This window comes from Diceros bicornis, chromosome 19, assembly GCF_020826845.1.
Source record: "Diceros bicornis minor isolate mBicDic1 chromosome 19, mDicBic1.mat.cur, whole genome shotgun sequence".
Classification (NCBI taxonomy): Eukaryota; Metazoa; Chordata; class Mammalia; order Perissodactyla; family Rhinocerotidae; genus Diceros; species Diceros bicornis.
Window position 1 is genome coordinate 32,217,185 of NC_080758.1, and position 26,548 is coordinate 32,243,732.

The 26,548-nt window shown below is 50.1% G+C and overlaps 1 protein-coding gene across 2 annotated transcripts; it reads left to right on the plus strand.

Moving 5' to 3' along the window:
* The first annotated feature begins 12,503 nt into the window (after positions 1 to 12,503).
* On the plus strand, positions 12,504 to 24,493 carry MAVS (mitochondrial antiviral signaling protein). Of its 2 annotated transcripts, none has more exons than XM_058563135.1 (7): positions 12,504 to 12,542; positions 15,933 to 16,103; positions 16,996 to 17,170; positions 18,379 to 18,551; positions 19,305 to 19,461; positions 21,374 to 21,879; positions 22,829 to 24,493. In XM_058563135.1, exons 2-7 carry the CDS (start codon positions 15,987 to 15,989, stop codon positions 23,252 to 23,254), a joined length of 1,554 nt encoding a protein of 517 aa, XP_058419118.1. In that variant the 5' UTR covers positions 12,504 to 12,542; positions 15,933 to 15,986; the 3' UTR covers positions 23,255 to 24,493. The 2 variants fall into 2 exon arrangements, with proteins under 2 accessions (XP_058419118.1, XP_058419119.1); XM_058563136.1 differs by lacking the exon at positions 12,504 to 12,542 and adding an exon at positions 12,773 to 15,180.
* Positions 24,494 to 26,548: the final 2,055 nt, after the last annotated feature.

Below are 26,548 nucleotides of genomic sequence, written 5' to 3' on the forward strand. Positions count from 1 at the left end.
ACTACAAAGCAATAGTAATCAAAACAGCATGGTACTGGTACAAAAACAGACACACAGATCAATGGAACAGAATTGAAAGCCCAGAAATAAAACCACACATATACGGACAGCTAATTTTTGACAACGGTGCTAAGAACATGCAATGGAGAAAGGAAAGTCTCTTCAATAAATGGTGTTGGGAAAACTGGACAGCCACATGCAAAAGAATGCAAGTGGACCATGTGCTATCGCCATTCACAAAAATTAACTCAAAATGGATCAAAGACCTGAAGGTGAGACCTGAAACTATAAAACTCATAGAAGAAAATATAGGCAACATACTATTTGACATTGGTTTTAAAGGAATCTTTTCGGATGACATGCCTACCCAGACTAGGGAAACTAAAGAAAAAATAAACAAGTGGGACTTTATCAGATTAAAAAGCTTTTATAAGACAAATGAAACCAGAATCAAGATGAACAAACAACCAACCAGCTGGGAGAGAATATTTGCAAAACATACATCTGACAAGGGGTTGATCTCCATAATATATAAAGAACTCACACAATTGAACAACAAAAAAACAAACAACCCGATCAAAAAATGGGCAGAGGAAATGAACAGACACTTCTCCAAGGAAGATATACAGATGGCCAATAGGCACATGAAAAGATGCTCAACATCACTAATCATCAGGGAAATGCAAATCAAAACAACACTAAGATACCACCTCACGCCCGTTAGAATGGCTATAATCACCAAGACAAAAAACAACAAATGTTGGAGAGGATGTGGAGAAACAGGAACCCTCATACACAGCTGGTGGGAATGCAAATTGGTGCAGCCTCTATGGAAAACGGTATGGAGATTCCTCAAAGAATTAAAAATAGAGATGCCCTATGATCCAGCCATCCCACTATTGGGAATCTATCCAACGCACCTGAAATCAACAATCCAAAGAGGCTTATGCACCACTATGTTCATTGCAGCATTATTCACCATAGCCAAGAAGTGGAAGCAACCTAAGTGTCCCTCGACTGACGATTGGATTAAGAAAATGTGGTATATATATACAATGGAATACTACTCAGCCATAAAAAAAGACAAAATCGTCCCATTTGCAACAACATGGATGGGCCTGGAGCGTATTATGTTAAGTGAAATAAGCCAGAAAGAGAAAGACAAACACTGTATGATCTCACTCATATGTGGAATATAAACCAACACATGGACAGAGAAAACTGGACTGTGGTTACCCGGGCAGTGGGGGTGGGGGGTGGGCACAAGGGGTGAAGGGAGTCATATATGGGGTGATGGACAAACAAAAATGTACAACCCAAAATTTCACAATGTTAGAAACCATTAAAACATCAATAAAAAAAAAAAAAAAAAAGGAGTTTTGAGGGGCCGGCCTGGTGGCGCAAGCGGTTAAGTGCGCGTGTTCCGCTGCGGTGGCCCGGGGTTCGCCAGTTTGGATCCTGGGCGCGCACCGACGCACTACTTGGCAAGCCATGCTGTGGCAGCGTCCCATATAAAGTGGAGGAAGATGGGCACAGATAGAAACAATAGACTGTCTTTTATCTCTCAAGTGTGGTATGCCCAGGACCACATGTCCCTTTCCCAGACGATAAGCTGCTTGTTACAGCAGAGGAAGCAATCATGTCGCTTTGCAAGTCTCCTGCTACAAGGCCCCCTGTGTTCAGAAGTTATGCTGGCTTGCTTTCTACATCACTGTTAGTGAATAGGAATGATCTTTCCCCTCTGTTCTGAAAGAGGTTCGAGTTATGATTGGGTAGTACCACAGTCCTACGATTTCTGGCCCCAGGAAAGGTGAGTAAAAAAGTGGTCAGAACTCCTCCTCTCATTGGCCTGGCAGTGGTCAGAACGACAGCTTCTATGTCCACCCCAATTATACAAGCCATGCCAGCTCAAGGGCCCAGAAGTCTTTGGACCAGCTAAGACTCCACCTTAAACAAGAGCCAAGAGCAGAGCGTTTACTCTCTGGACATTGCTTGGGGTTGATACTTGATCAGAAGTAAAAGGGCATTAAGGGGCCGGCCCCGTGGCTTGGCGGTTAAGTGCACACACTCCGCTACTGGCACCCAGGTTTGGATCCCGGGCACGCACTGACGCACCGCTTGTCTGGCCAGGCTGAGGCAGTGTCCCACATACAGCAACTAGAAGGATGTGCAACTATGACATACAACTATCTACTGGGGCTTTGGGGAAAAAAAGGGAAAGAAAAGGAGGAGGATTTGCAATAGATGTTAGCTCAGGGCCGGTCTTCCTCAGCAAAAAGAGAAGGATTGGCATGGATGTTAGCTAAGGGCTGATCTTCCTCACACACACACACACAAAAAAGGCATTAAAACCCTTTGACAGGTCGGTCTCTGGCTCACGTGGTCCTGTAACATCCATGTGATGAAAACGAAGTCAGTCCTGGCCCACAGTGGAGGCTTCCCTGACTGGGAGAGGCCCTACGATGTAGGTGGCTGATAGCAAAAGTGATGAGCAAAAATCAGCAACTTTCCTGTGTCCATGAATGATGAGTTAGTAAATATAAGGAAAGACAAGATCCCAGTCAGGATAAAGACAACAAATGTAAAATGCCTAGGATCAGACATAATTAGAAATATATCAGGTCAATACAAAGATGACCATGAACTAAACTGAGGTGCTAAAACCAGTGGGTGAAAGGTTGATGAGGAACAGGATTTTTACATAGCCTCAAAGTACCCCTCCATGAATTACTTATTAACTAAAAATGGGAGATAGTAAATCTACTGTGGAGAAAACTGGAGGGCACCCCTTTACCAAATGATCAAAGTGAACATCCCCAGTAATGGGACAGACAGACAGCTTGCGCCTCCTGATGTGCAAGAAGGACAGGACATCACTTCTGAGTGTCAAAAGTGCTTAACTTAACAAAAAATCAGGAGAAAACCACAGACAAACACAAGTAGAGGGAAATTCTGTCCTGTACTCTTCAAACATACCAAGGCAGTGAAAGGCTGAGGAACTGCGTCAGATTAAAGGAACATGACAACTCAAGGTGCTGTGTGATCACAGGTTGGATCCTGAATCCAGAAAAAATAACTGTTATTGTCAGGGCCTTATTGGGACAATGATGGGACCTGGAAGCCACAGACCTTCAAGGGATCTATGGGTAGAATTCAGGGGGATTCTGCAAACTTGGATGGGAAAAAAAAATTGCATCTTTTTCACAAGTCACTAACTGAAATTAACATTTCCCTCTTTTTGTTTTTTTTTTTGGAAAATGTTTACAGTTTTATGAGGTACAGTTGGCATACAATGAGCTACTGTAAGGATAAATAAAATGATTTTTTTTAATTTAATAAGGGGGGTGGCTGCTTCTCCCCTCACCTTAGGATGTCTCCTTAAAAACATCATAGGCCCGACTGTGACTGTTTGGTCAGAAAATTGAAAAACGCAGTTTCCAGATTTCACAATGCAAGCCTTCTCACCTTAGAACTCTGCTGCTGAACCTCTGAAATTAACCCAGGAGTCTCCTGTGAGGTGGACAGGAGACTGTCGCACCGTTCTTTCCTTTGTCTCCCGGGGAGATGAGAGAAGTTTTAATTGTTCGTTCTTCTACTTTGCTGTATAAAACATGTGAAATGCTGCCGACTTTGTAGTGTCTCGTGAAGCACCTGCATGTTTGTGATCCAGTTTCATTTCCAATGGTAGTGTTTTCTCTCTCCTCTATATTGTTGCATTGGGATCTTTCTGTTGGCAAGATTCTTTATTTCCCCAACAGTACACGTATTTAAAGTGTACAGTTTGATGAGATTTGACATATGTATACAGCCGTGAAACTAACACAATCAAGATCATGAACATATGCATCATCCCTCCAAAAGTATGCCTTTTGTAATGTCCTTCCTTTTTAAATGTCCGCCACAATGGTATTAGCAGAATGTGAGACTTGGTCACCAAAAGAAATTATAGATATTTTCATATCACAATAGAGTTGATGCAGATACCTTGGACTATCATTTATGCATGACACTACTTAAATATTTATTTACTGAAACAAACATTTATTTAATAGTTTGATAATTATATTTCAATATAATTGGGGTTTTTTGTTTTTTTTTTGGTAACTCTATGTATCTTTAAATGCCTTTAAAAACATTGTTCTGGCCTATAGACTTTACCAGACAGCCCAAGGAGTCACTGGCCCGAACCAGGTTAAGCACCCATGCTCTAAAGAACAGAACAGCCCCATGGATGAGACCCTCATGCTCTGACCTGTCCCACTTGGCCCCTCCCCTAAGCAAGCCAACTCATGGATGTGCACAGAACTCCCTCAGTGCTTTTTATTGCCTCATTTTTTTTTTCTTTGAGGAAGATTGGCCCTGAGCTAACATCTGTTGCCAATCTTTCTCTTTTTCTTTTTTCTCCCCAAAGCCCCAGTGCATAGTTGTATATTGTAGTTGTAGGTCTTTCTATTTCTTCTATGTCGGATGCCGCCTCAGCATGGCTTGATGAGTGGTGAGTAGGTCCTCGCCCAGGATCCCAACCGGTGAACCCCTGGCCACCAAAGTGGAATACACGAACTGAACCACTATGCCACCGGGCTGGCCCCTATTGCCTCATTTTTAATGCAAACAAAGTTCACCAGACATTTGGGGAAAGCCTGCAACACAAAAGAGAACCTAAATAAGCAAACTGCAAAAAATGGTTTCAGAGGAAAACCATGCAGGAAACATAAGAGAAATGAAAAAAAAAGAAAGGCTCTCTAATTACTGTTCTCAGTAATTAGATTCAGGAAGATATCACATCCATAAAGCAAAGACAAGAACAACAGAGTACAAGAACGAGTTCTCAGAAAATAAAAATATTATTGCTTACATTAAAAATTAATTAGAAGATTTGGAAAATAAAGTTAAGGAATCCAGGAGACAGGTCAAAATAAAGGGACAGAAAAGGCAAGATACAGGGAATCTTATTGCTTTGCACAAAAAAGAAAGGTACCTGAGATTGCTGGCTAGTTCCGGGAGGGGAAGGTATGGGGGGTACTGTGGATGAGTGTGGTAGATTACCCTGACTGTTCATCCCAGCCTTTATTCATACCCTTGCAAAGTGGCTTTACATCATCTTCCGGAAGAGGTGGAGTCTCTTTGCACTCACCTTGAATCTGGGTCAGCCTTGTCACTTGCTTTGGCCAACAGAATGTGGCAGAAGTGATATGCCATTTTGGAGCCCAGACCTAAAGACCATTTTGTGCTCTCTCTTGGAAACCTGCCCAGCCATCATGAAAACAAGCCTAGGCTAGCCTGCTGGAGGATGAGAGACGATGTGGAACAGAGATGATCCATCCCAGCTGAGCCCATCCTAGGCCGGTCATTTCCCAACAGAATTGGCAACTGACTGCAAAAGCATGAGTGAGGCCAGATAAGATGAGAACTGCCTAGCTAAACCCAGCCCCAAATCACCAACCTGCAGAACTTTGAGCTAACTAAACAGTTGCTATGTTAGTCTGTTATGTTTTGGGGTAGCTTTTCTACTCAGCAAAAGCCAACTAAAACAACTATCTCTACCTCCTTATAGGGCGCTTTCCTATATTTTGCAGAGGCTGGAAACTACATTTCCCAGACACCTTTGCAACTAGAGTTATGAATATAAAATAAGGTCTGACAATTAGATGCTCTGTCAGAGATTTGGGGGGCAGAGGCTGTCTTCTTGCTGTCACTTCTTTTTTTTTTTTTTGGTGAGGAAGATTGGCTCTGAGCTAACATCTGTGCCCATCTTCCTCTATTTTGTATGTGGGATGCCACCACAGCAGTGCATTGGTCCACAAGCAGGATTCGAACCTGGGAACCCTGGGCCACCAAAGTGGAGCTCTCGAACTTAACCACTACGAACTTAACCTGGTGAGGCTGGCCCTTGCTGTCACTTCTCACAGCAAGGAGACAAAGATGTGAGGGTCTAGAGCCAGTCTCAGCAGTTAGACTCAGCATTCCTGCATCAACCAGAAGTTGAGACAGAGCCGTGTGGAGCTGGGGGTGGCAGCAGTGGCCTCCTCACTTCTGACCATGGTTATGGTGATGTGCTCTTGAGCTCAGTTACTCCAGTGGCAGCCCCCTGACTCCTGTTCCTCCAGCCCCTCTCACAATTTTGTAACCAACTAATTCCCTGTATTAAATTCCTTCCTGTGAAAAAACTGACCATGTCAAGTGTTGGTGAAGAAGTGGACTGGACTGGAGCACCTGGAACCCTCAACACACTGCTGGTGGGAGTGTAAAGTGGTGTAACCACTTTGGAGAACTGTTTAGAAGCTTCGAATAAAGCTAAACTACCTGATCATCCAGCAATTTTTAAATGAGTACATAACTCCAGAAAAAGACATATATGAATGTTCATAGCAGCTTTATTCCTAATAGCCTAAATCTGGAAAAACCCCAAATATTCCATTAAACATAGAATGGATAAACAAAATGTGGTATATTCATGTAATGGAATCCTGCTCAGCAATGAAAAAAAAAAACCCAGATTCCTGATATATGCAACAGCATAGATGGATGTCAAAAACACGCTGAGTGGAAAATGCCAGACACAAAACAGTAGGTATTATATGATTTCATTTATATTAAATTCAAGAACAGGCAAAATAAACTATGATGATGGAATCAGAATAAAGATTGGAGGTGGAGATTGATAAAGAAGGACTACAAAGGAACTTTCTCGGGAGATGGAAATATTCTAGATCTTGATCTAGGTGCTGGTCACACAGGTATTTACTTGGATAAAAATTAATCAAGTTGCACACTTAAGATTGATGTATTTCACTGAATGTAAATTATGCTTCACGAAACAAAAGCCTTCCATGCACAAAACACCTGTGGTAGTTTCTTTTTTCTGCACTGAACTCCAGATCCTGGGGGAGGGGACCTAGGACAAGAGATAGTAAGAGGGGCTGAAATCAAGCAGGGCACCAGCAGTGTGGCAGGAAGCTGAGGCCACAGAGGGATGTGGCCAGGGAGAAGCCTCCTGCATTGGGGGAGGCCCATGAATTTTAGGAACTCTGATATTTAACTTTAAAGGCATGCCCTGCTCATGCACTCATTTCCCTGTCTTCACCCCCAAACCTCAAGTAAACGTCTGCTGCCAAGCCACCTATGTCAGTGGTTCTCAGTAAGGAAGGGCAGGATGGCAGCCCCTGAGGCAGGTGACCAGCAACACAATGCTCTGAGGCCAATGAGGAGGCCATGCTGACCACAGGGGCTGGACAGCCCTGGAGAAGCCTGCTGCAGCAGGGCCTGACCCAGGAGCTGCCCTAGACCAAGATCCCCCTCCTTCTCCTGAGACCACTAAGAGGTAAGGTGGGCTCATACCAGTCCCTGTTACGTCCCAGATCATGGCTTGACCCATCTCACGTGGCTGATCAAGGCAAGGGTGACCTCAGGAAACCACAGGATTCAGATACCTTGTAGTATAGAAAAGAAAATACTAGAAGAAAAGACACCAGAGTGTCACCAGTGGTTACCTTTGGGTGGTGGCATTATGAGTACAGATTTTGGTTTTCTTCATCAAACATTTCTGTTTTTCCCCATATTAACTATATATGCATATATTAATTTTTCCCCAGCTTTATTGAACATATATAACTTTTTTGTAATAAAATTGATGGCGTGGGGACCGGCCCAGTGGCATAGTGGTTAAGTTCGCGCGCTCTGCTTCGGTGGCCCAGGCTACGCAGGTTCGGATCCCAGGTGCGGACCTATGCACCACTTATCAAGCCATGCTGTGGCGGTGTCCCACATATAAAAAATGTAGAGGAAGATGGGCACAGATGTTAGCTCAGGCTCTAATCTTCCTCCCCCCCCCAAAAAAAATTGACAGTATGAAAAAATAAAATAATTTAAAGAATAACAGTTTAAAAACTTATTTGAAATGAGGTTGTAAAGGTAGGGATTATATTTTGTTTTTCAATGTTGGAGAGTTCCCTGAAGGGACTCAGACTGAGAACATGTCCCTTTTTGGGGCCCTCTGGCACTATCTTTGGGCCTGACTTGACTCTCTGGGGGGAAACGTGAGCTGGTGGTTGCTGAGTCATTACATGTGAGCCACAGCCCTCTGTAGAGCACTGGCCTGGGGATATGGGCCACCTGCCCCCGGATGAGCTTTACGGGGTGGGGGTGGGGTGGTTCCGAGGCCTTCCGGGGGGGGGGGCGGTGCTGGGGCACAGATCACTTTCTAGACTCACCTTTCACTAGTAAATGGACAATGATCAATGAATTCTACTCATGAAATAGGGCAGAATGCAATCAACAATAAAAGATAAAATAATATAAATAGCCAGAAAGGGTCAAAAGATGATTTTTAAATTTTAGTTTACTTTTTAATTTTCATCTTGAAATAATTTCAGACTTACAAAACAGTTGCAAAAATAATACAAATGTTTACATCTTATATAACCACAGTACAATGATCAAAACCAGAAAACTAACCCTGATACAAATTATTAACTAATCCAAAAGCTCTTAGTAAGATTTCATCATTTGTCCAACTGTTGTTCTTTTTCTTTATTCTTTTTTCTTTGTGAGGAAGATCAGCCCTGAGCTAACATCCATGCCAGTCCTCCTCTTTTTGCTGAGGAAGACTGGCCCTGAGCTAACATCTGTGCCCGTCTTCCTCTACTTTTTTATATGGGGTGCCGCCACAGCATGGCTTGACAAGCGGTGCGTCGGTGCGCGTCCGGGATCTGAACCCTGGGCCACCAGCAGCGGAGTGCGCGCTCTTAACTGCTACGCCACGGGGCCGGCCCCTGATGTTCTTTTTCTATTTCAGGTCCAACCCAGGGTGCCATGTTGCTTTCAGTTGTCACCTCTCTTTATTCTCTTTTAATCTGGAACAGTTCCTCAGTCTTTCCTTGTCTTTCATGGCCTTGACATTTTTGAAGAGTTATTCTGCAGTTCAGTGCTGTCCAATATAACTTTAACTGTCCAGTAGAACTTTCTGGGATGATAGAAAATTATAAAATCTATATCTGTGCTGTCCAATATGACAGCCATTAGCCACATGAAAATAGCATTTGGAATGTGGCTTGTAGGCTGAGGAACTGAATTTTACATTTTATTTAATTTTAATTAAAATAGCTACATGTGGCAAGTGGCTGCTATATTGGACAGGACAGCTATTGAATGTCCTTCATTTGGGGTTTGTTAGATGTTTCTTCATGATTTGCCTCCAATTGTGAGTTTTAGGAAGAATACTATAGATGTGATGTTGTGTCCTCCTTTGGTTCCCTGACAAAGGTGGCAGGAAATCACCAAGGCCAGGATTTTTACTGTGGCAAAATATACATAAAATTTACTGTTTTAACCATTTTTAAGTGTACAGTTCTGTGGCATTAAGTACATTCACATTGTTGTGCATCCTTCCCCACCATCCATCTCCAGAAGTTTTTCACCTTCCCCAACTGAAACTCTCTATCCAGTAGACACTAACTCTCCATTCTCCATTGCCCCCAGCTCCTGGCAACCAGCATTCTACCTTCTGTCTCTATGAATCTGACTACTCTAGATACCTCATAGAAGTGGAATCATACAATATTTGTCCTTTTGTGACTGGCTTATTTCACTTAGCATGATGTCTTCAGAGTTCATCCATGTTATAGCATTTGTTAGAATTTCCTTCCTTTTTAAGGCTGAATAATGTATTCTATTGTATGAATATACCACATTTTGTTTATCCATTCATTCATCAATAGACATCTGGGTTGCTTCTACCTTTGGCTGTTGTGAATAATGCTGCCATGAAGACGGGTGTACAGATATCTGTTCGAGTCCCTGCTTTCATTTCTTTGGGTATGTATCCAGAAGTGGAATTGTTGGATCATATAGTAATTCTATTTTTAATTTTTTGAGGAACCGCCATACTATTTTCCACAGCAGCTGCACCATTTCACATTCCCACCAGCAGTGTACAAGGGTTCCAATTTCTTCATGTCCTTGCCAACACTTTCTGTTTGTTTGTTTTATAATAGCCATCCTACTGGTTGATATCTGCTATAGACTGAATGTTTATGCACCCCCGCAATTCCTATATTGAAACCTAATCCCTAATGTGATGGTATTTGGAGGTGAGGTCTTTGGGAGGTGATTAGGTCATAAGGGTGAAGCCCTCAAGAATGGAATTAGTGCTTTTTTATTTCATTTTATTTTTATTTTATTATTTTTTTTTGTGAGGAGATCAGCCCCGTGCTAACATCTGCCAATCCTCCTTTTTTTTTTTTTTTTTTTTTTTGCTGAGGAAGACTGGCCCTGGGCTAACATCTGTGCCCATCTTCCTCCACTTTATATGGGACGCCGCCACAGTATGGCTTGCCAAGCAGTGCGTCAGTGCGCTCCCAGGATCCAAACTGGCGAACCCCGGGCCGCCGCAGCGGATTGCGCGCACTTAACCGCTTGCGCCACCAGGCCGGCCCCGAATTAGTGCTTTTTTAAATGAGACCTGAAAGAGCTCCCCTGCTCCTTCCACCATATGAGGTACAGTGAGAAGACTGCGTCTATGAACCAGGAAGTGGTCCTTATCAGACATGGAATCTGCAGGCACCTTGATCTTGGACTTCCCAACCTTCAGAACCAAGAAATAGATGTTTGTTGTTTAAGCCATCCGGTCTATGGTATTTTTGTTAGAGCAGCCCAAATGGACTAAGAAAGTATTGTGTTTTTGAGGATGCTGTATTTTTTTAATACCCTTCGAGTTCCAGCAAAGACAGGGGTGACAACTGCATTTGGAAGCCAGTCGCTACACTCCCAATGTTCTTCCTGCAAGAATTAGATATGAGGTCACTGGATTTGGGGTAGGTAGCAGGCAGGAGTAATTCTTGAACCAATCAACATTCACCCTGTCTTGGCTAAACAAGACAGAGCTGGCCAACTAACCTATGGTTAGTTGAGTTCAGGTGTGATATTAATATTTTGTAAATGCTGAACATTGTGAAATAGCCACAGGGTTACCAAGTAAAGTAATAAAATCTCACATGAAAAGAGTTCAGGCATCTTCCTGCAATTCGGTTTGGGAGTACTGGCTTTGGAGACAGGTATGTACTCAGGCATTTGCACATGATCTCTGCCAAATCTCTTAACCCCTCATTTGTCTTTCTTTCTTCCTTTTTAAGTTGCAGTATAAAGTGTAACAATTTTTTTGGTAACAATTTTAAGTGTAAGCTGATGCATTTTTATATATGCCCAAGCCCATGTACCCACCACTCACATCAAGATATAGAACATTTCCATCCCCCTAGAAGGCTCCCTTCTACCCCACCCCTCAACACCCAGAGGTAACCAGTGAAATGATTTCTATTTATGTAGATGAGGTTTGCCTGTGTTTGAATCTTACCTTGTAACTGGGGACAGACAGCAGGTACTGTTTGTGCTTGGCTTGGTTAGTCATGGTGCCCATTCATCCTGGTAAGATTCTTCCATGTTGTGTGTATCAATAGTTTGTTCTTTTTCACTGCTGTATGCTATTCCATGGTGTCAGCACACCACAGTTTGTTTCTCCATTGTCCTGCTGATGGACATTTGGTTGTTTCCAGAGTTTGCCTGTTGTAGATAAAGCCACTATGAACATTATCTATTGTGTGTGTTTCTAGGTGGACACATACTCAGGAGTGGTTGCTGGGTGATAGGGTTGGCATATATGTAACTTTAGTAAGAATTGCCATTTTCCCAAATTTTTTAACCTCTCTTGAAAACGGGAAAAATAAACCTCTACCTGGTTATTGTGAGAGTATTTAATGGGTCATAAGGTATAAGACTTTAAGCCTGTACCTGGAACATAGTGAACGCTCAGTAATTGCTGACCTCTGCCCCAGAGGAATGGTGAGGCTGTTGGCAAGCAGTGCAGGGAGGTACTGGCCCCAGACCCTTGCCTTAGGTGGAGAGGCCTTTCCCACACAGCACTCCGGGCCCACAGCCAGCGTGACTGGCGAGTCAACCTTGGCGCCCCTGCCCTGCACCACTTACCCGGCCCACCCCTACCCCGCCCCGATCCTGCTTCTTCAGGCCCAGCATGTGCCTCGCCTGGCTGGGCACTCGCGCCCCTGTGCACTTTGCTTGACACCCGAGGTTTACTGAGCACTAACTGTGTGCCAGGCCCTGGGCGCCCAGGAGCGAACGACATAAAGATCTTCACTCCCTCAAACTACTCCGCGGAGGAGGGGTTGCTTCGCGTAGGAAGCGCGGAGACCGAGGTGGCCGTCGACTCCGAGATCGGCCGCCCACTCGGTTTCTAGCCAGATCCTGGACTTCCCCTGGAAGTTGCTCGAGACAAAACAAGGAAAGAAAATAATCTGCTCCTCCGTGCCCCCCCAGGAACCCAGGTCTATCCCGAGCGCCCGTCCCGCGAGGCCAGGCTCTCAAACCACCGCCGAGCGCCGGGCGCCGCAAGGCTCTCGCGGGCCGCGAGCCCCGCCCCCGCCGCCTGGCCAATGGCCGCGCGGCCCGGCCCCGACCCGACCCCTCCCTCCCTGTGGGGGAGGGTTCCGGGCTGTCAGCGGCGGTCGGTCGCCGGGTCGTGGCTACCCGAGGTAAGCTGGCCGCCCCGGGCGCTCGGTCTTCTGGGCTCAGGGCGCACGGACGCCTTTCGGGGAGGTGGAGGTGGCCCGTGGCGGCAGGAGCCGAGGGGTACTTGGAGTCCGCCGGGGCGCACGTGGTGTGGGCGCGCGCGGGCCGGGGAGGGGGCAGGGCGGGAGGGGCTGGGGAAGAGTGGGACCTAAGGCACACGGGGCTTGAGGCAGCGAGGGCTCCACGCGCAGCATCCGGTACCGGGGTCGGGAGGTGGGTGGCGCGAGGCTTCTGCTCCGGATACAGCGAGGTTAGGCCAGGAGACTGGCGTCTGCTGCTGGGCTCCTCCAGCCGCCCGCAGGCCCAGGGTGACCCCGGGCGAGGCCTAGCCGGGGTGCGCAAACCTCTGGGGCCGCGGCCGCGCCTGGGGGTCGGGAGCTGCCGCCTTCCTCTGAGTCTTGACAGTTCTCGGTGGTGACACCTGCTCGGAAGAACAGCCTCCCCGTCCTCCGCGAAGCTGGGTCGGGCCCAGGAATCCAGGAATCGGAGCCGAGGTTGTGAGGCCTCGCCCCGCCCGCGGGGGTGGGTATTTCTTTCTGGAGCGCGCTCAGAGCCTCTGGGGCGGTCAGGTGGGAAACTCTCCTTGCCGCGTCGGTCCAAAACACTCTGCCAGCCATCTCGGAGACGCGACGGCGGTGCTAGGAAAACATTGGAAAACAAAAACAACCTTCTCCGTATGGATACTGTGGAGCCTCAAAAACGTCTGGAAGAACAGTCAGCGACCTTGGAACCGCGGCGGGCAGGGTTAGTGTCCTGCCCTGCCTGAAAGATTTCCATTTCCCACGAGAGAGAAAGGAATAAATGTTGCATCCTCTGAAGGGCACCCTCACCCAGGCAGCGGCCTTGGCCCCTCCCAGGGCTTGAAGCCAGGTGCTGTGTGACTCATACTTGCTGCAGGGGCGTCTATGCCCTGCAGTGTGTATGGTGAGCCTCAACGAGGCAGCAAGTCCTGGGTTCCAAGTCCTTTCAGGGCCACTGGTCAGCTGTGCAACGTGGCATCACTTCTCCTCTCATGGGATTGTGCCAAGGATTAAGTGAAAGAAACTTAGGATGTGCCTGCTTATAGTGGACCCTCAATAAATGTGAACAGCTACGGGCTTCCTTTCTTTTTGGTTGGACCGCATCATACCCCCATACCCCCCAAATTCTGTGCCTTACGGGCTGAGGCTAGGATGCAGAAGAATGTATCACTCGACTCTCTCCTGGTACCTCCCTGGATGCCATGGGGGGAAGGAGAAAAGGGTCTATTAGCCACCACAGAGTTGTTCTTTGCTCATCTGAAGTCTCAAAGGACCCCTGCCCCCACCATCCTCCTGACCTCTGTCATTAGCAGTTGCCCCATTAGGGATGTTGCGATACATTCCTGGTGGTTGGCAAAGTGAGTCATGCAATGTGAGGCTGTGATGCTGGTAGACAGGACTGCTGCCCCATTTCCCATGTGGTGAGGGATTGGTGGCCTCAGCAGCTTTTGGGCACTCTCTGCTCTGCAGCACTGTCTCCTAGGGGTTTCACCCAAGCCTGACACCCATGTTTCTACTCCAGCCTGGCACTCTCTCCTCTGCCGCCCCTTCCTTTCCTGAAAACCCACTGGGGCATCCAATAGCATCTCAAGCTTCACTTGTTCAAAATGGAACTCTGGAGTCCCCTCTGTGCCACTGCTCCTCTGCTAGATTCTTTGGACCAACCATCCACCCAGTGCCTGAGGAGTCACCCTTGATTCTTCTCTCTCCCTCACCTCCACATCCACAAAACGCCAAGAATCCAACCACCTCTCGCCATGGTTACCATCTCAGCCGTACCTGTACCTGTCGTGTGTCCCCTGCCCTGGCCTCCTGACTTGTCTCCCTGCTTCCATCCGGCCCCTCCACAGTCCAGGGTCCTTACAGCCTCCAGAGAAGTCTTTAACATAAGTCAAATCCTCTCCCTTCCCTGCTCAGATCCCTCCAATGGCTTTCTTTTGTACTCCAAATAAAACCAAAGTCCTTTCCTATAACACCCTACGTGAGTGGCCCCTCCCAACCCCTTAACCTTGATGTCTACCCCTCCCCCTAGCTTTCTAGACCTCCACCACACTGACCTGTTTTCTAACCTTTAAACATATCAAGTTCATTTCCACCGTAGGACTTCTCGCTTGCTGTGGCCTCTGCCTGAAACACCGATCTTCTCACAGCCAAGAACAGCTCAGCTCAAACGTTGCCAATGCAGAAAGGTTTCCCTGACCATCCCAGTTCAAGCAGCACGCCCTTCTCCAGGGGCTCTGTCTCATTACCCTGCTTTGGTTTCTTTATAACCTTTTTTTTTTTTTTTAATTTTATTTATTTATTTTTTCCCCCAAAGCCCCAGTAGATAGTTGTATGCCATAGCTGCACATCCTTCCAGTCGCTGTACGTGGGACACGGCCTCAGCGTGGCCGGAGACCTTGATTACTATCTGGGATTCTTGTTTATGTATATGTTTACTGATTTGCTATCTGTCCCACCCCAATAGAATATAAATTGGATGATGGCAGAGGTCTTGTCTGTCTTATTCCCTGCAGCTCTCCCCAGTGAGAGAGGCAAATAAGAAACAAGGAAACAAACACATCTGTAATCGCAGACTGTGGTAAGTGCCACATAAGCAAGCAGCAGCGATGGCCTGTATTCGAGGCACTTTGAAATTTCAAGCTTGTAAGGCTGAACTACTGTATCGTCCAAACAAGCTCCCTGAGCCATTTTATGGGTGAGGAAAAGCCTGGAAAAGACTGGTAACTTGCCCCGGCTCACACAGTGAGGGGAACTCAGCCTCCTGCCCTAAGAACATGTATATAGCAAGCTTTAAGAGTGGACCTGCGGTCGTGCTCTGCAAAGAACATGATCCTGGATCTGGAAGACCTCCGTTCTTTGCTCTTCCACTAACTAGCAAGCCCCCTTAATTTGTTGGTACTTCGTTTTATTCACCTTTAAATTAGGATGGATCCTGTTATTATCATGTTGGGCGTCATCTTCTTTTTCTTCCAGTATACCCCAAAGAAGCAGCCCTTCTAGGTGGAGCCCTCTTGTTGTCTTTGGCTAGGGCACACACAGACCTGGGGAGGATGCGGGGGAAGCCAGAGCCCTCCCCAACCCTGACCAAACTGCAGGGCAGAAATGGGCCCTGGATCTTCTGGATCTGATTATTTTGGGCTCCTCAATTTGTTTGTAAGCAAATTCACAGAGGGCCTCTGGGACTCAGGCAGTCATAAAATAGGATGATTAAAGACAAAAGCAAAAGTTCCCAAGAGTTGAGAAAGAAAGAATTGCCTTTTCTCCAACTCCATGCCCAACCCCGTTGCCATGTGTGGGCTGTTTTCTTTCATCTTTTTTCCTCTCTCGCAGTCCATCCACCCGTCACGGGCCAGAGCCCTCTGTCACTTCAGAACCTGGACAGAAATGACATTTGCCGAGGACAAGACTTTTCAGTATATCCGCCACCATCACAGCACTTTTCGCAATATCCATGTTCTGGAGATTCTGCCTTACCTGTCCTGCCTCACCGCAAGTGACCAGGTGAGCCAGGGCGTGACAGCCAGCCACTGATTGGAGGCAGGGCTATGGACTCCAGAGCATTACCCAAGCCAGGGCCAACTCCTTCCTTCTCCCTCTCCTTGACAATTTTCTAAGTTTTGGAATGAAGTGTGGTTCAGGGTGACCTTTCCAGCTTCGCTGAGCTCCCTCTGGTGTCATTTTGGTGTAGTGCTCAAAAACATGGCGCTGGCTCTCTGAGATTTCCGGGCTCCGGTCCCCTGGCCCACTTTTATCAGAGCCTTCTTTTTCTTCATCTTTCTTGTCCTTGTTCCTGCTCAGTTTTGATTCCATTCTCCTTGTTATGGGACCCCGTTTTGAGAGTTCATGAGAGCCAGACTGCGCTAGCGCCTCAGAACTTGCTGTGGGCCCCTAGTGAAGTGGGCCAGACCCCCGCTCAGTTTTAGCAGTTCTCAGATCGAACCTCACGGCTCTCTGCTTCCTCCACGCAGATCCCAGTAGTGCTCAGGTCTGTGCCTGATGGGGTTTGGCTCCTCCCTCTTCTATTTTGGGGTTTGTAATGATACCTTGTCCCCTCGTTCTGCAGTAAATGTTTTCTACTCTCTTGTTGTTTGTATGTGCTAAGCCTCAGTTTTCTCCTCAGTAGAGTGGGGTAATAATAGCGTTAAATAAGATAATTCACATGAAGTCCTGAGCGCAGAGCCTAGGACACAGTAAGAGCCTGTTTCCTGGTAGCTACCTTGAAACTTAGGCTCAGCCCTGGCCTTGTCCTGCACTGCGACCCAGTTTCAGATGGCTGCCTCTCTCGTGCTTTCTCCGGGGCACCCCTCTGCAGCTGTGGGGGAAGCTGAGTGGGGAAGGAGGCAGGGCCGTCTGGCTTGAGCCGGGCAGTGGGGTGTGTCTTCCTGTCTTCCAGGACCGACTGCGGGCCACCTATGAGCGCTGGGGGAACCAGGACACCCTCTTGGAGCTCTTCAACAGCCTTCGGCGGCGGAATGGCTGGGTGCATTCCTTCATCGAGGCCCTGAGGGCCTGTGAGCTGTCTGGTCTCGCTGATGAAGTGGCCCGGGTCTACCACAGCAGCCTGCCCCGTGAGCCTCCTGCCCCGGCCCTCCTCCTGGAACCCCCTCTCTGATTCCCCTGGCCTCCGCTCTGCCTGTCCCCTTACCCCTGTCACTTCTGTCACTCTCCCTCCCATCACTCCTGGGCAGTGGACAAGCCTGGGTGTAGATCCCAGGCCACTTATTAGCTGTGTCCTTTTAGCCAAGTCTCTTAATTTTCTTGAGCCTCAGTCTTCTCCTCTGTAAAATGGGGCTAATGGCAACATCTAGGTCGTAGGGCTGCGGTGGATACCATGGGGCGGTGGCATGTTGAGTGCTTAGCTGGCGCTGGGCACCTCCCATGTGCTCAGCAAATGGAGCTTCCTCTAGTTTCTGTGGCTGTGACGTTTGCCTCCTTTCTGACTGACCCCTTTCTCACTTCCTCCCATCTCTTCTCTCTCAGCTCACCTTCCCTCTCTCCACTCCTCTCTTCTCCTCCCCTCTCTTCACTGCCTTCTCTTTCTCCTTCTTGGGTTCCTTCCTTCCTTTCCGCACATCTCTTCGCCTCCCCCTGGTTTCCCTTAGAACCTTCTTGGTTGCCCACCCCCAGCGGTCCAGTTACTCCCCAGCTTCTTCTCAATGCTCCCTGCCAAGTGCCCAGAGGGGATTTGATGACATCAGGTCTGAGAGGCCAAGACAGGAAGAAAACTCAAGCCAGCCTTATTTGTATTTCAGACTAGAGGCAACTCCTGAGACCCTGCTCAGATTTACAGCCTTAGAATATCCGCACGTTTGCCTTTTTTTCCCTTCCTTTCCGTTCCCTACTCCTATCCTTCCTCCTAATGTGTCTCTTCATTTGTGGGGGGGGGGGCCTGGGATGGGGTAAAGGGGAGGGGCTGAGGAGGCAGCATCAGGTCAGGGGTCAGTTGGTGGTGACAGCCACCCACAAGGAGGAGAAAGCCACTGGGTCCCAGAATGCCTGGGGACAGAGAAGTGGTGACTGCTGACCCAGTCTGGCCCATGAGGCGCCCCACACGCTCCTGCCCCACTCCTGCCTCTCCTTGTCCTCCCCAATTCCTCTCTCCCTCCCACTCAGTGAAGCTTGTCTCCTCTGAGGAATGCATCCCACATCAAGACACCTTTTGGAGCTGTGGGGAGCTGATAGCCATGGACCTGTGGGTCCAAGAACACCCAGGCCTCTCCTGTCATTGGGAGCAACCCTGAGTCCTCCTTGACATTGCTATATATTTGTCCTCCAGGGACCTCGAACCGCCCTGCAGCCCCACTGGAGCCACCGTCAGTTCCTGCTGAGGTTCCAGGGCCCTCCATACCCACCGTGGCCCCCAGCACCCCCGCCAATGGCTGCAGAGAGGAGGAGCCAAGTTACCCCATGCCTGTCCAGGACACCCAGCCGCCGGAGTACCAGGAAGAGGTGCGTCCTCACAATCGACCTTGGGCTCCCTGCTTTTGTGTTCCTATCTGCCACTTCTGCTCACGCAGCCTTCCAGAAGCCCTCCCCTTCCCCCCAACAAATCATGCCTAATCTCTGCTCAGAACCTCCGGGCTCCCCTAGTAGGGATCTACCCCAGACCGGCTCCTAGACTGCCAACGAGGGCTTTACCCTGTGGCAGCCCCCAGCCCTCTGTCATCAACCAGCTGTGAGGTCACAGTTTTGAGGTCTTTGCAATGATCATGTGAGATGTTGAGCTGGGTCAAGGGACCAAGGGATGACCAGATGAGGGGGAGTGAGGAAGCAGGAGGTGCTGGGGTAGGGGGGGATAGTAGAGCTGTAGTTATTGCCAGTAAAGTCAAGTTTGGGGGAAAGATGACCAATTCTATTTAGATATGATAAGCGGGCAGTGGGGTGCCCAGGAGACACCAAATTGTGGACTTGAAGCTCAAGAAGGGTGTTTGTGCGGTGGCCACAGAGAGGGAGACTTTCTATAGGGCCAGACAGATGGATGGGAACTCCCCATGGGATGGTGTGTGTGTTTTCTACTAGGTGGGTTCAAGGTCACCTGTAGACAAAAGGTCTGGCAATGATGTAAGCCGAGGCAGGGGCTTCCTTGGTTCATGTGCTCCATGGCATGGGCTGAGGCCTGTAGGAACCGCCCCATGAGCAGAAGCTGCCCTTTGCCGGCTCCTGGGAGAAGCAACTGCCTTGTTCACATTTTCCCTCTTGCAGAGTTCAAGGAAAGCCACACAGATACCCAGCTCTGGGGCTGTCCTGAGGAGGCCAGGTGGCCCCCTGGAGCCCTCCTCTGACATGGGGGCCCCCAGCCCTCTGACCTCCAGTGGACCTCAGGAGCAGGACACAGAACTGGACGGTACCCACACAGCAGGTATGTGTGGACTCTGGAGTTATAGGGCCTCTCTGACCTCCCAGTGAAGGTAAGGATTAGAGTTGCCCCTCTGGCTTCCTTGGACTCCTAGAAGGCAAGGGTGGGAATAAAGGGAGTTCACCCCGGGGAGCAACCCAATTCATTAGAGGGTGTATTGGTTAGCATTTGCTGTGTAACAAACACTTCCAAAATTTTGTAGCTTAAAATATGACTATTTATTTAGCTCCTGATTCTGTGGGTCAGCAATTTGGGCTGGCTCAGCTGGGCAGTTCTGATTTTGGCTGAATTCCTCCTTGTATACAGAGCAGTGTACACATAAGCTCTGCTTGTGGCTGTTGGCTGGGGCACCTTGGTTCTCTTCCATGAGTCTCTTATCCTGCAGCAGACAAGCCCATTTCATGGCAGCTGAGCAGAGTTCTGAGAGGGGGTGGGGCTCCTGGGGCATAGGCTCAAAACTGGTACAGTCTTCCTCCTGCCTCATTCTGAGGGCCAAAGCAAGTCACAAGGTCAGCCCAGAGCCGAGGCATAGGGAAACAGACTCCAACCCTAGATGAGAGGACTGACAAAGTCACATCATGAAGGGCATGAATACACATAGGGAAAGAGAATTAGTGCCGCTTCTGCACTCTGCACTCTACTGAAGGAACTCTATAGGGACCCACCAGGACCCGGAGGACAGTGCAGGAGGGAGAGTACAGGGCTGGGCCAGCTGTTGGCAGGGGAGCCTGTAGGCACTATCCTATCCCAAGGGGTCTCTAGTTCCCTGTGAATCACTGAAACTTCTCAGCCCCCAGAGGAAGTATGGTCTTCATCAGCCAGGGCCCTGGACCCCCATACCAGACCTCAGTGCTCCCCCTTGGAAATATAAAGCTATTCCCTCTGACCTCCCAGGCTGGTGTCTCTCTGCACTGATAATTCCCAACTGTGTTCCAAATATTACTGGTGCCTGGCCAGGCCTCAGTGCCCCTGGGACAGCCACAAGGCACATGAGCAGTTAAAGGCTCAGAGAAGCCATCTTAGTGCCTGACTCTCCTGTCACCCCAAAACTCTGCACCATGCACGCATTTGCACTTTGCAGTGTCAGATTGCCATGGAACATGTTTCAGGAAATACTGCCGTGGACCAGGCAGACAAAGGGCACTTCGATTTCAGTACGTGCATGGACACAGGTCCCATGAGGTTCTGTGGTGTTAGATTTGGGATGAGAGGCGCATCAGAATCACTCCTGGCCTTTGTCAGCTGTAGGGCCTGGCACGTGTGTTCTCACAGTTTCATGGGGAACCCTGATATAACTGCCTTTATGGACTATCACCACCAGCTTCCTCCTGCTTCGCCCAGTTCAGGCCCTCCTCCCAAGGGTGGCTTTGTACCTACATCTCGCGCAAGCCCACCTCTGGTGCCACATGACTGGTGTGAGCTCTTCTGCTTGAGCCATCCTGCTGCCCCTTGCCCTGGTCCCGGATGCCTCCTGCTGGTGGCGGGGGAGGAAAGGTGGTGGTGGGAGGAGCATCCAGGATTCTACCAGGCTCAGGAGAAGATGGAAAAGGCAGACACAAGAGGAAAGGGAGGTGGCCCCAGCAGGAGAAGAAAAAGCAGAGAGGATAATTAATAATGATCTTCAAGCTCCTAGACACTGTTAGGGAGGGACCGTTGCACTCTTGTGAGAGAACAGACTTGGGGCTACAGGTCAAAGACTGAGGATAGATGAGACCAAGGATGTGTCTGCAGCCGTTGAGCCTTTGGACCTAGGATCAGTGACCAAAAGGATTGTGGAGACTCCTCCATGGGTAGGAGGTTGGGAGGCCTGGATGCAGGAGGGACATGAGCTGGGGCAGAGGGACCGTTCTCCAGCCCTCTGATCCCAGGGCGCCTGTGACTTTAGGTGGGTTTGTTTCCCCTTCTGTTTCACCAGCTGCAGGCATGGTCTCCAGCCTCACATCACTCCGTGGGCCTCTGTCTCCAACTGTCTCCTTCCAGCCTCTGGCCCGTTCCACCCCCAGGGCAAGCCGCTTGCCTGGACCCCCAGTGTTAGCTCCGTCTACTGGCACCTCCCCCTCCTCTACTGGCTTGGCCTCTGCAGGGGATGCTGGTGACCAGGCTGAGGTTACCATCTGCTCCAGTGGGGCAGGAGTGCCCACCAACTCTATGACCGCCAGCACAGCACCCTCCAAGGTGCCCACGAAGCCAGCATTTGCCAGCACAGTGCCTTCCAAGTTGCCCACCAGCTCAAAGCCCCCTGGTACAATGCCCACTAATGTGCTCACCAGTCAAACACCATCCAAATTGCCCATCAACTCAACACGTGCTGGCACAGTGCCACCCAAAGTGCCTACTGGTTTGGCGCCTGACTGCATGATGCCCAGCAAGGTGCCTGCCAATACAGCGCCCACCATCAGGAGCAGCCACAGACCTGAGGAAGTGAGTTCTCGCCCCTCCAAGCAGTGATCCAGGCCCCTTCCCCCAGCACTGTCCTTGAACCCTTTCCATTCTCCCTTCTGTCTCCAGCCTGGGCTGGTCCAGGGCTTCCTATTGAGGGTATATGGACAGCTGAGACCCAGGCTCCTCCAGACCCCACACCACATCCTTTAGAGTAATAATAATCATTGGAGCTCTTAAGTGTGGATGCCTCAGGAGGGTCAGCGTAGTGGGCCATCCCTGCTAGTCACGAGCATTACCCCACTTAGAGCTCACCCTGTTAAGCTTAGCAATGCCATTTTGCAGATAAGGAAACAGTGAGGGGTCGAGGAGGATGGCCTGTCTGTCTTGATGCCTTGCTCTTTATCACCGGGGTATCCATGACCTTCCATGGATATCCAGGTCACGCCTGCCCTTCCACGACCAGAGTTTTACAGACTGCACTCCCAGCCCATTCAGCCTGGAGCAGCCGCTCTGACCCCGCAGCCCCCACAGCTGCCCCTCTGAGCCTGCATGTCTAACCCTACTGCTGCTGTCTGCAGGGAGGAACCAAGTCCATGGGGCCCTTTGAGTGCATGGCCAGGCCTCTGACCCCGTGGCCTCTCCACGGCCCTCAAGCCCAGGCAAAATGTCCGAGTAGGATGGGGCCACACGTGACCAAGGGCCCCAGGGTGGGGGTGAGCTCACAGGCAGGCCGGTGAGTAGAGAGAGGGCTGCCCTAGAGGAGGTCACCACTGATGCTGCTGCGGGGCCTTGGTTTCTTCGTCCCCCACACCCTCCTTTACCATCAGTGGGTTGAGTCCTCAAGAGACGGTGGCCTCACAGGCACTATGGGCTGGGAATTAGGGGGCTGGGGTGCTAGTTCATGCCCTGGCCTGAGAATGGGGCCACGCAACCTGGGTTTGCCCCCTCGCCAACCCCAATCCCTTCCGGACCCTCCTTTCTTTCCCAGGAGACTCCAGCGCCCACAGGCGCAGCCACTGCTGGAGGCAGCTCCAACAGCCGGGGCTCAGGTCTGGAGCTGAGCAAGCCCGGCAGGCTCGTATCCCAGATAGACAACCAGCCATTGTCGATCTGCTCTGAGGACCTTGCCATCAGCTGCAGCGACTCTTTGGGCGCGAGGCCTGCCAATGCCCCAGAGGAGAACGAGTATGAGTCAGGGTCAGTGGACTCCATCAGGATGCACGTGGCCGAGGGCCCCAACGCTGACCTGCTGGAGGGCAGCCCTGGGCCGCGCGCTGCCCTGCAGCTCCGGGAGGATGAGGTGACGCTGTGCAACTGGACGGTCCCTAGGGCTCGGTGGCTCGGGGTGGCCGCAGCCGGGGCGCTTCTAGCCACGCTCCTGGCTGCTCTGTACCGGCGGCGCCTGCTCCAGTGAAGCCCCCTGGGCCCTTTCCGCCTGTGTCTGCTCCCTTCCCCACGGTACATCTAGCCTGAGCCATGGAGCCAGGCTGTCCTGCCCACCTTGTCCCTTTTGCAGGGCTGGCAGGGCCTGAGTCAGAGGGGAGCCGGGGGGCCGCAGGCCTGGCGGAAGGCCGAGCCACGGCTGGCTGGACTGAGTCCTGGGAGGCAGTATTTCTGTCCCAGCTCCTGCCCTCTGCGACTTCCTCACCATCCTTGGCTTTCTGGACCCTGGGCTGCCTGGTGCGCTCCAAACCTTGCCCACTTGGCAGTCCGGGTTGTTGTGCTTGTCCCCTGGAGGAGGTGCCTCCGTCCAGGCTTTATCCCTGTTTGCCCAAGTCCATGGATCAGGAAGTGCTGCTGGAGAGCACAGGGGGTCGGCGATGCCCCCATCCTGCCCTGGACGCTTGCAGCCAACAGCAGATGTGTGGGTGGGGACCCACAGGACCTCGCTCCAGCCCGCAGCAGCTCAGCCTGAGGCCATTGCCCCAGGAGCAGCAAGGTGGCCAGTCTCCAGGGACGCAACTGTTATGGTGCCCACCTCTGGTGCCCCTCCCTTGGCAGGCAAGGGTGGGGAGGAGGTCCAGAGATTCCTGTGGACCCCTGGGAAACCTGAGGCAGCTACTAGGCCTGAGGACTGCCTCCAGAGCCCTCTCCAACCTTCTCACCCCCATCTCCTCTTTCCCTCCCTCCTGGTCTCCATTCTCTTCAGCTCCATAGGGTGGTTGGGAAGGGGGCACCTGTGGGAAAGAGCTCAGGCCAAGGTTTGGATTTCAGCTCCACCCCTTCCTGGGCTGGGTGGCCTTGGCAGATGATCAGACTTCTCTGGTCTTGCTTCCCCACATGGACAGTGAGTATCATGGCTCATCCTTCACTGGGTTCTTCTGAGACTGAAGCATGCGGGTGTTTGTCAAGTGCCTGGCCCAGAGTGGGTGGCCACTAAATGCTTCCCCCACCTCTCCCCTGCCCAGCCTGGTAGAGATGAGGGCATAAGAGGCAGAGTACCCAGTGGGTAAGGGCGCGACTCTGCAGTGTAGGGTGGCCTACGCTGCATTCTGCTCTGCCTCTCACTAGCTCTGTGCTCTTGGACAAGGTGTTAACCTCTCTGCGCCTCAGTTTTCTCACCTGTAAAATGGGGATGAATAGCAAAATTATATATATGTTTATTTCCTAGTGTTGTGAGGATTAAATGAGTTTATCTATATAAATCTTAGAATGGTTCCTGGTGTTTACTAAGGGTGGGACACGTGTGATTATTATCACTGTTCAAATGTGGAGGGACTGGAGCACTTTTAGAGGCAGACCCAGACCCTACTGCCTCCCCTCTTTTATATTTGCCCCTTAGTTTATCCTGTGCACTGGGGAATTGTTGGGGAGTGGGGAGGGAGGCATGTCCACTGGGGCAGCTGCGTAGGGTGGGGGCTGGGGTGCCCCCAGCAGCCAGATGGATTGGGGGTATCCTTGTGGGTTCTTTTCAGGCAGTCATAGCTGGACAAAGGGCAGGAACAGGAGCCTCAGGAGCTACCTCCATTTCTGGGGTCTACAAGGGACAGGGACTGGAGCCCTGGGGAGACACCAGGGGTAGAGGTTGCTATGGCCAACCCCGACATTGTCAGTCTGCAGGGCTCTGCACCCTGCTTTGGCTGCCACAGCCTTTCTTTGCACTGCCCTAGGGGATTTCAGCGACCTAATGACCTCTGCTTCTAGCTCTGAGCTTCTCTTCAACCCTCACTCCAAACCCAACGACCTGCACCCTGAAACCAGGAGTGGTCCCTACCCAAGTTGACTGCACCACTGCCCATCAGCCTTGCTCTTAACCAGCCCTCTGTTCCTCCCTGCCTCCCACGTACCCAGGTCAGTGAACAATTCGTGCACAGGGATTAGTTTTAATGTGTCCCCCTCCCGGGGTAGCTTTGGAAAAACAGTTTCTCAAGAAAGCAATGTGTAGCCCCAAAGAATGCTACTTAAATGATGGGATTTCAAGCACATTGACCAGCCACGTGGGAGATACCTTTGGGTAAGGTGTGTAGAAAGCATTCAGGGACCTACCTGGCACTTTTTTTGTGTGTGTGTGTGAGGAAGATCAGCCCTGAGCTAACATCCATGCCAATCCTCCTCTTTTTGCTGAGGAAGACTGGCCCTGGGCTAACATCTGTGCCCATCTTCCTCTACTTTACATGGGACGCTGCCACAGCATGGCCTGATAAGCGGTACATTGGTGCGCGCCCGGGATCCAAACCCAGGCCACCAGCAGCGAAGCGCACGCACTTAACTGCTATGCCACGGGGCCGGCCCCTGGCACTTCTCAAATTATGCTGCCCAGAAGCCCTGACTTGGCCTGCATTGAACAGCATCCCTATTTTGGCTGTTGTCAATCCGAAGGCCTCTAAAATGACAACTTGAAGCAGGATTGGGAATTAGCTAGTGTATTGAGGCCTGTGGCCAGGAGAGAGCTTGGGGTAGTTGATAAGATGTGTCAGATCTCAGGAGTCCTGGGTTTGGAGTGTGGCTTTCAGCTGCAGGAGGGTGGGTGTAGGAGGGAAACCCAGGCAGATTACCCTCACTGCCATGGCCTGGATGATGTGGAGGCCAGAACCCGATGGAAGGGAGGGAGGACCTCTACCCCCAGTGGTGGGCCCAGCCACCTATACTTGGAGACTTAGGAAAGCACACTTCACCTGGGGGTAAAGGCTGAGGTGGGGCCCAAGGGCCCAGGGCCATCCTAAGCAGTAGGGCAGACTCACCAGTAGCCAAGGTACCTGCATATAAATCCCTCTCCACCTTCTCTCTCCTGCTGAAACATTTTCCTCGAAGCCCAAGAGCCACTACTGCTTCTCTCGCCCTGGGAAACCCCTGCGGATCCTGCTTGATGACCTACTGAAGCCAGATTCTCACCTTATTTCCCTTGCTCTCAGATTTAATAGGATTTAGGGGAATTTCTAATCAAAGATCAGAAAGATGCCCTTTACCCTTTCAGGTCTTGAATTATTCATAGCTTCTTTTAAGAAACATCTTTTATTATGGAAAATTTTCAAATACACACAAAAATAGAGAAAATAGAATAATAACCCCCTATGTGCCTATCACCTGGCTTCAGTAATTATGGACTTATGGCTAGTCTTGTTCATCCCTGCCCAATTCCCCTTTTTCCGTACAGGTTCCTTTCATAAGTCAGAGGGTGAAGGGTTCAGAAAGCAAAGGGACAGACTTGAGTCAGGAGGATTTTGTGGCAAAGCCCCTTTCTCCCAAGGCAGCTTTAGGTAACAATGAG

What these genes read in the sequence shown, in the direction of transcription:
- MAVS (XM_058563135.1), top strand. Translation starts at nt 15,987, where the DNA reads ATGACATTTGCCGAGGACAAGACTTTTCAGTATATCCGCCACCATCAC. An exon ending in CTACCACAGCAGCCTGCCCC is followed by an intron (nt 17,171 to 18,378) that starts GTGAGCCTCCTG and finishes TTTGTCCTCCAG; the next exon opens with GGACCTCGAACCGCCCTGCA. An exon ending in GCAGCCACAGACCTGAGGAA is followed by an intron (nt 21,880 to 22,828) that starts GTGAGTTCTCGC and finishes TTTCTTTCCCAG; the next exon opens with GAGACTCCAGCGCCCACAGG.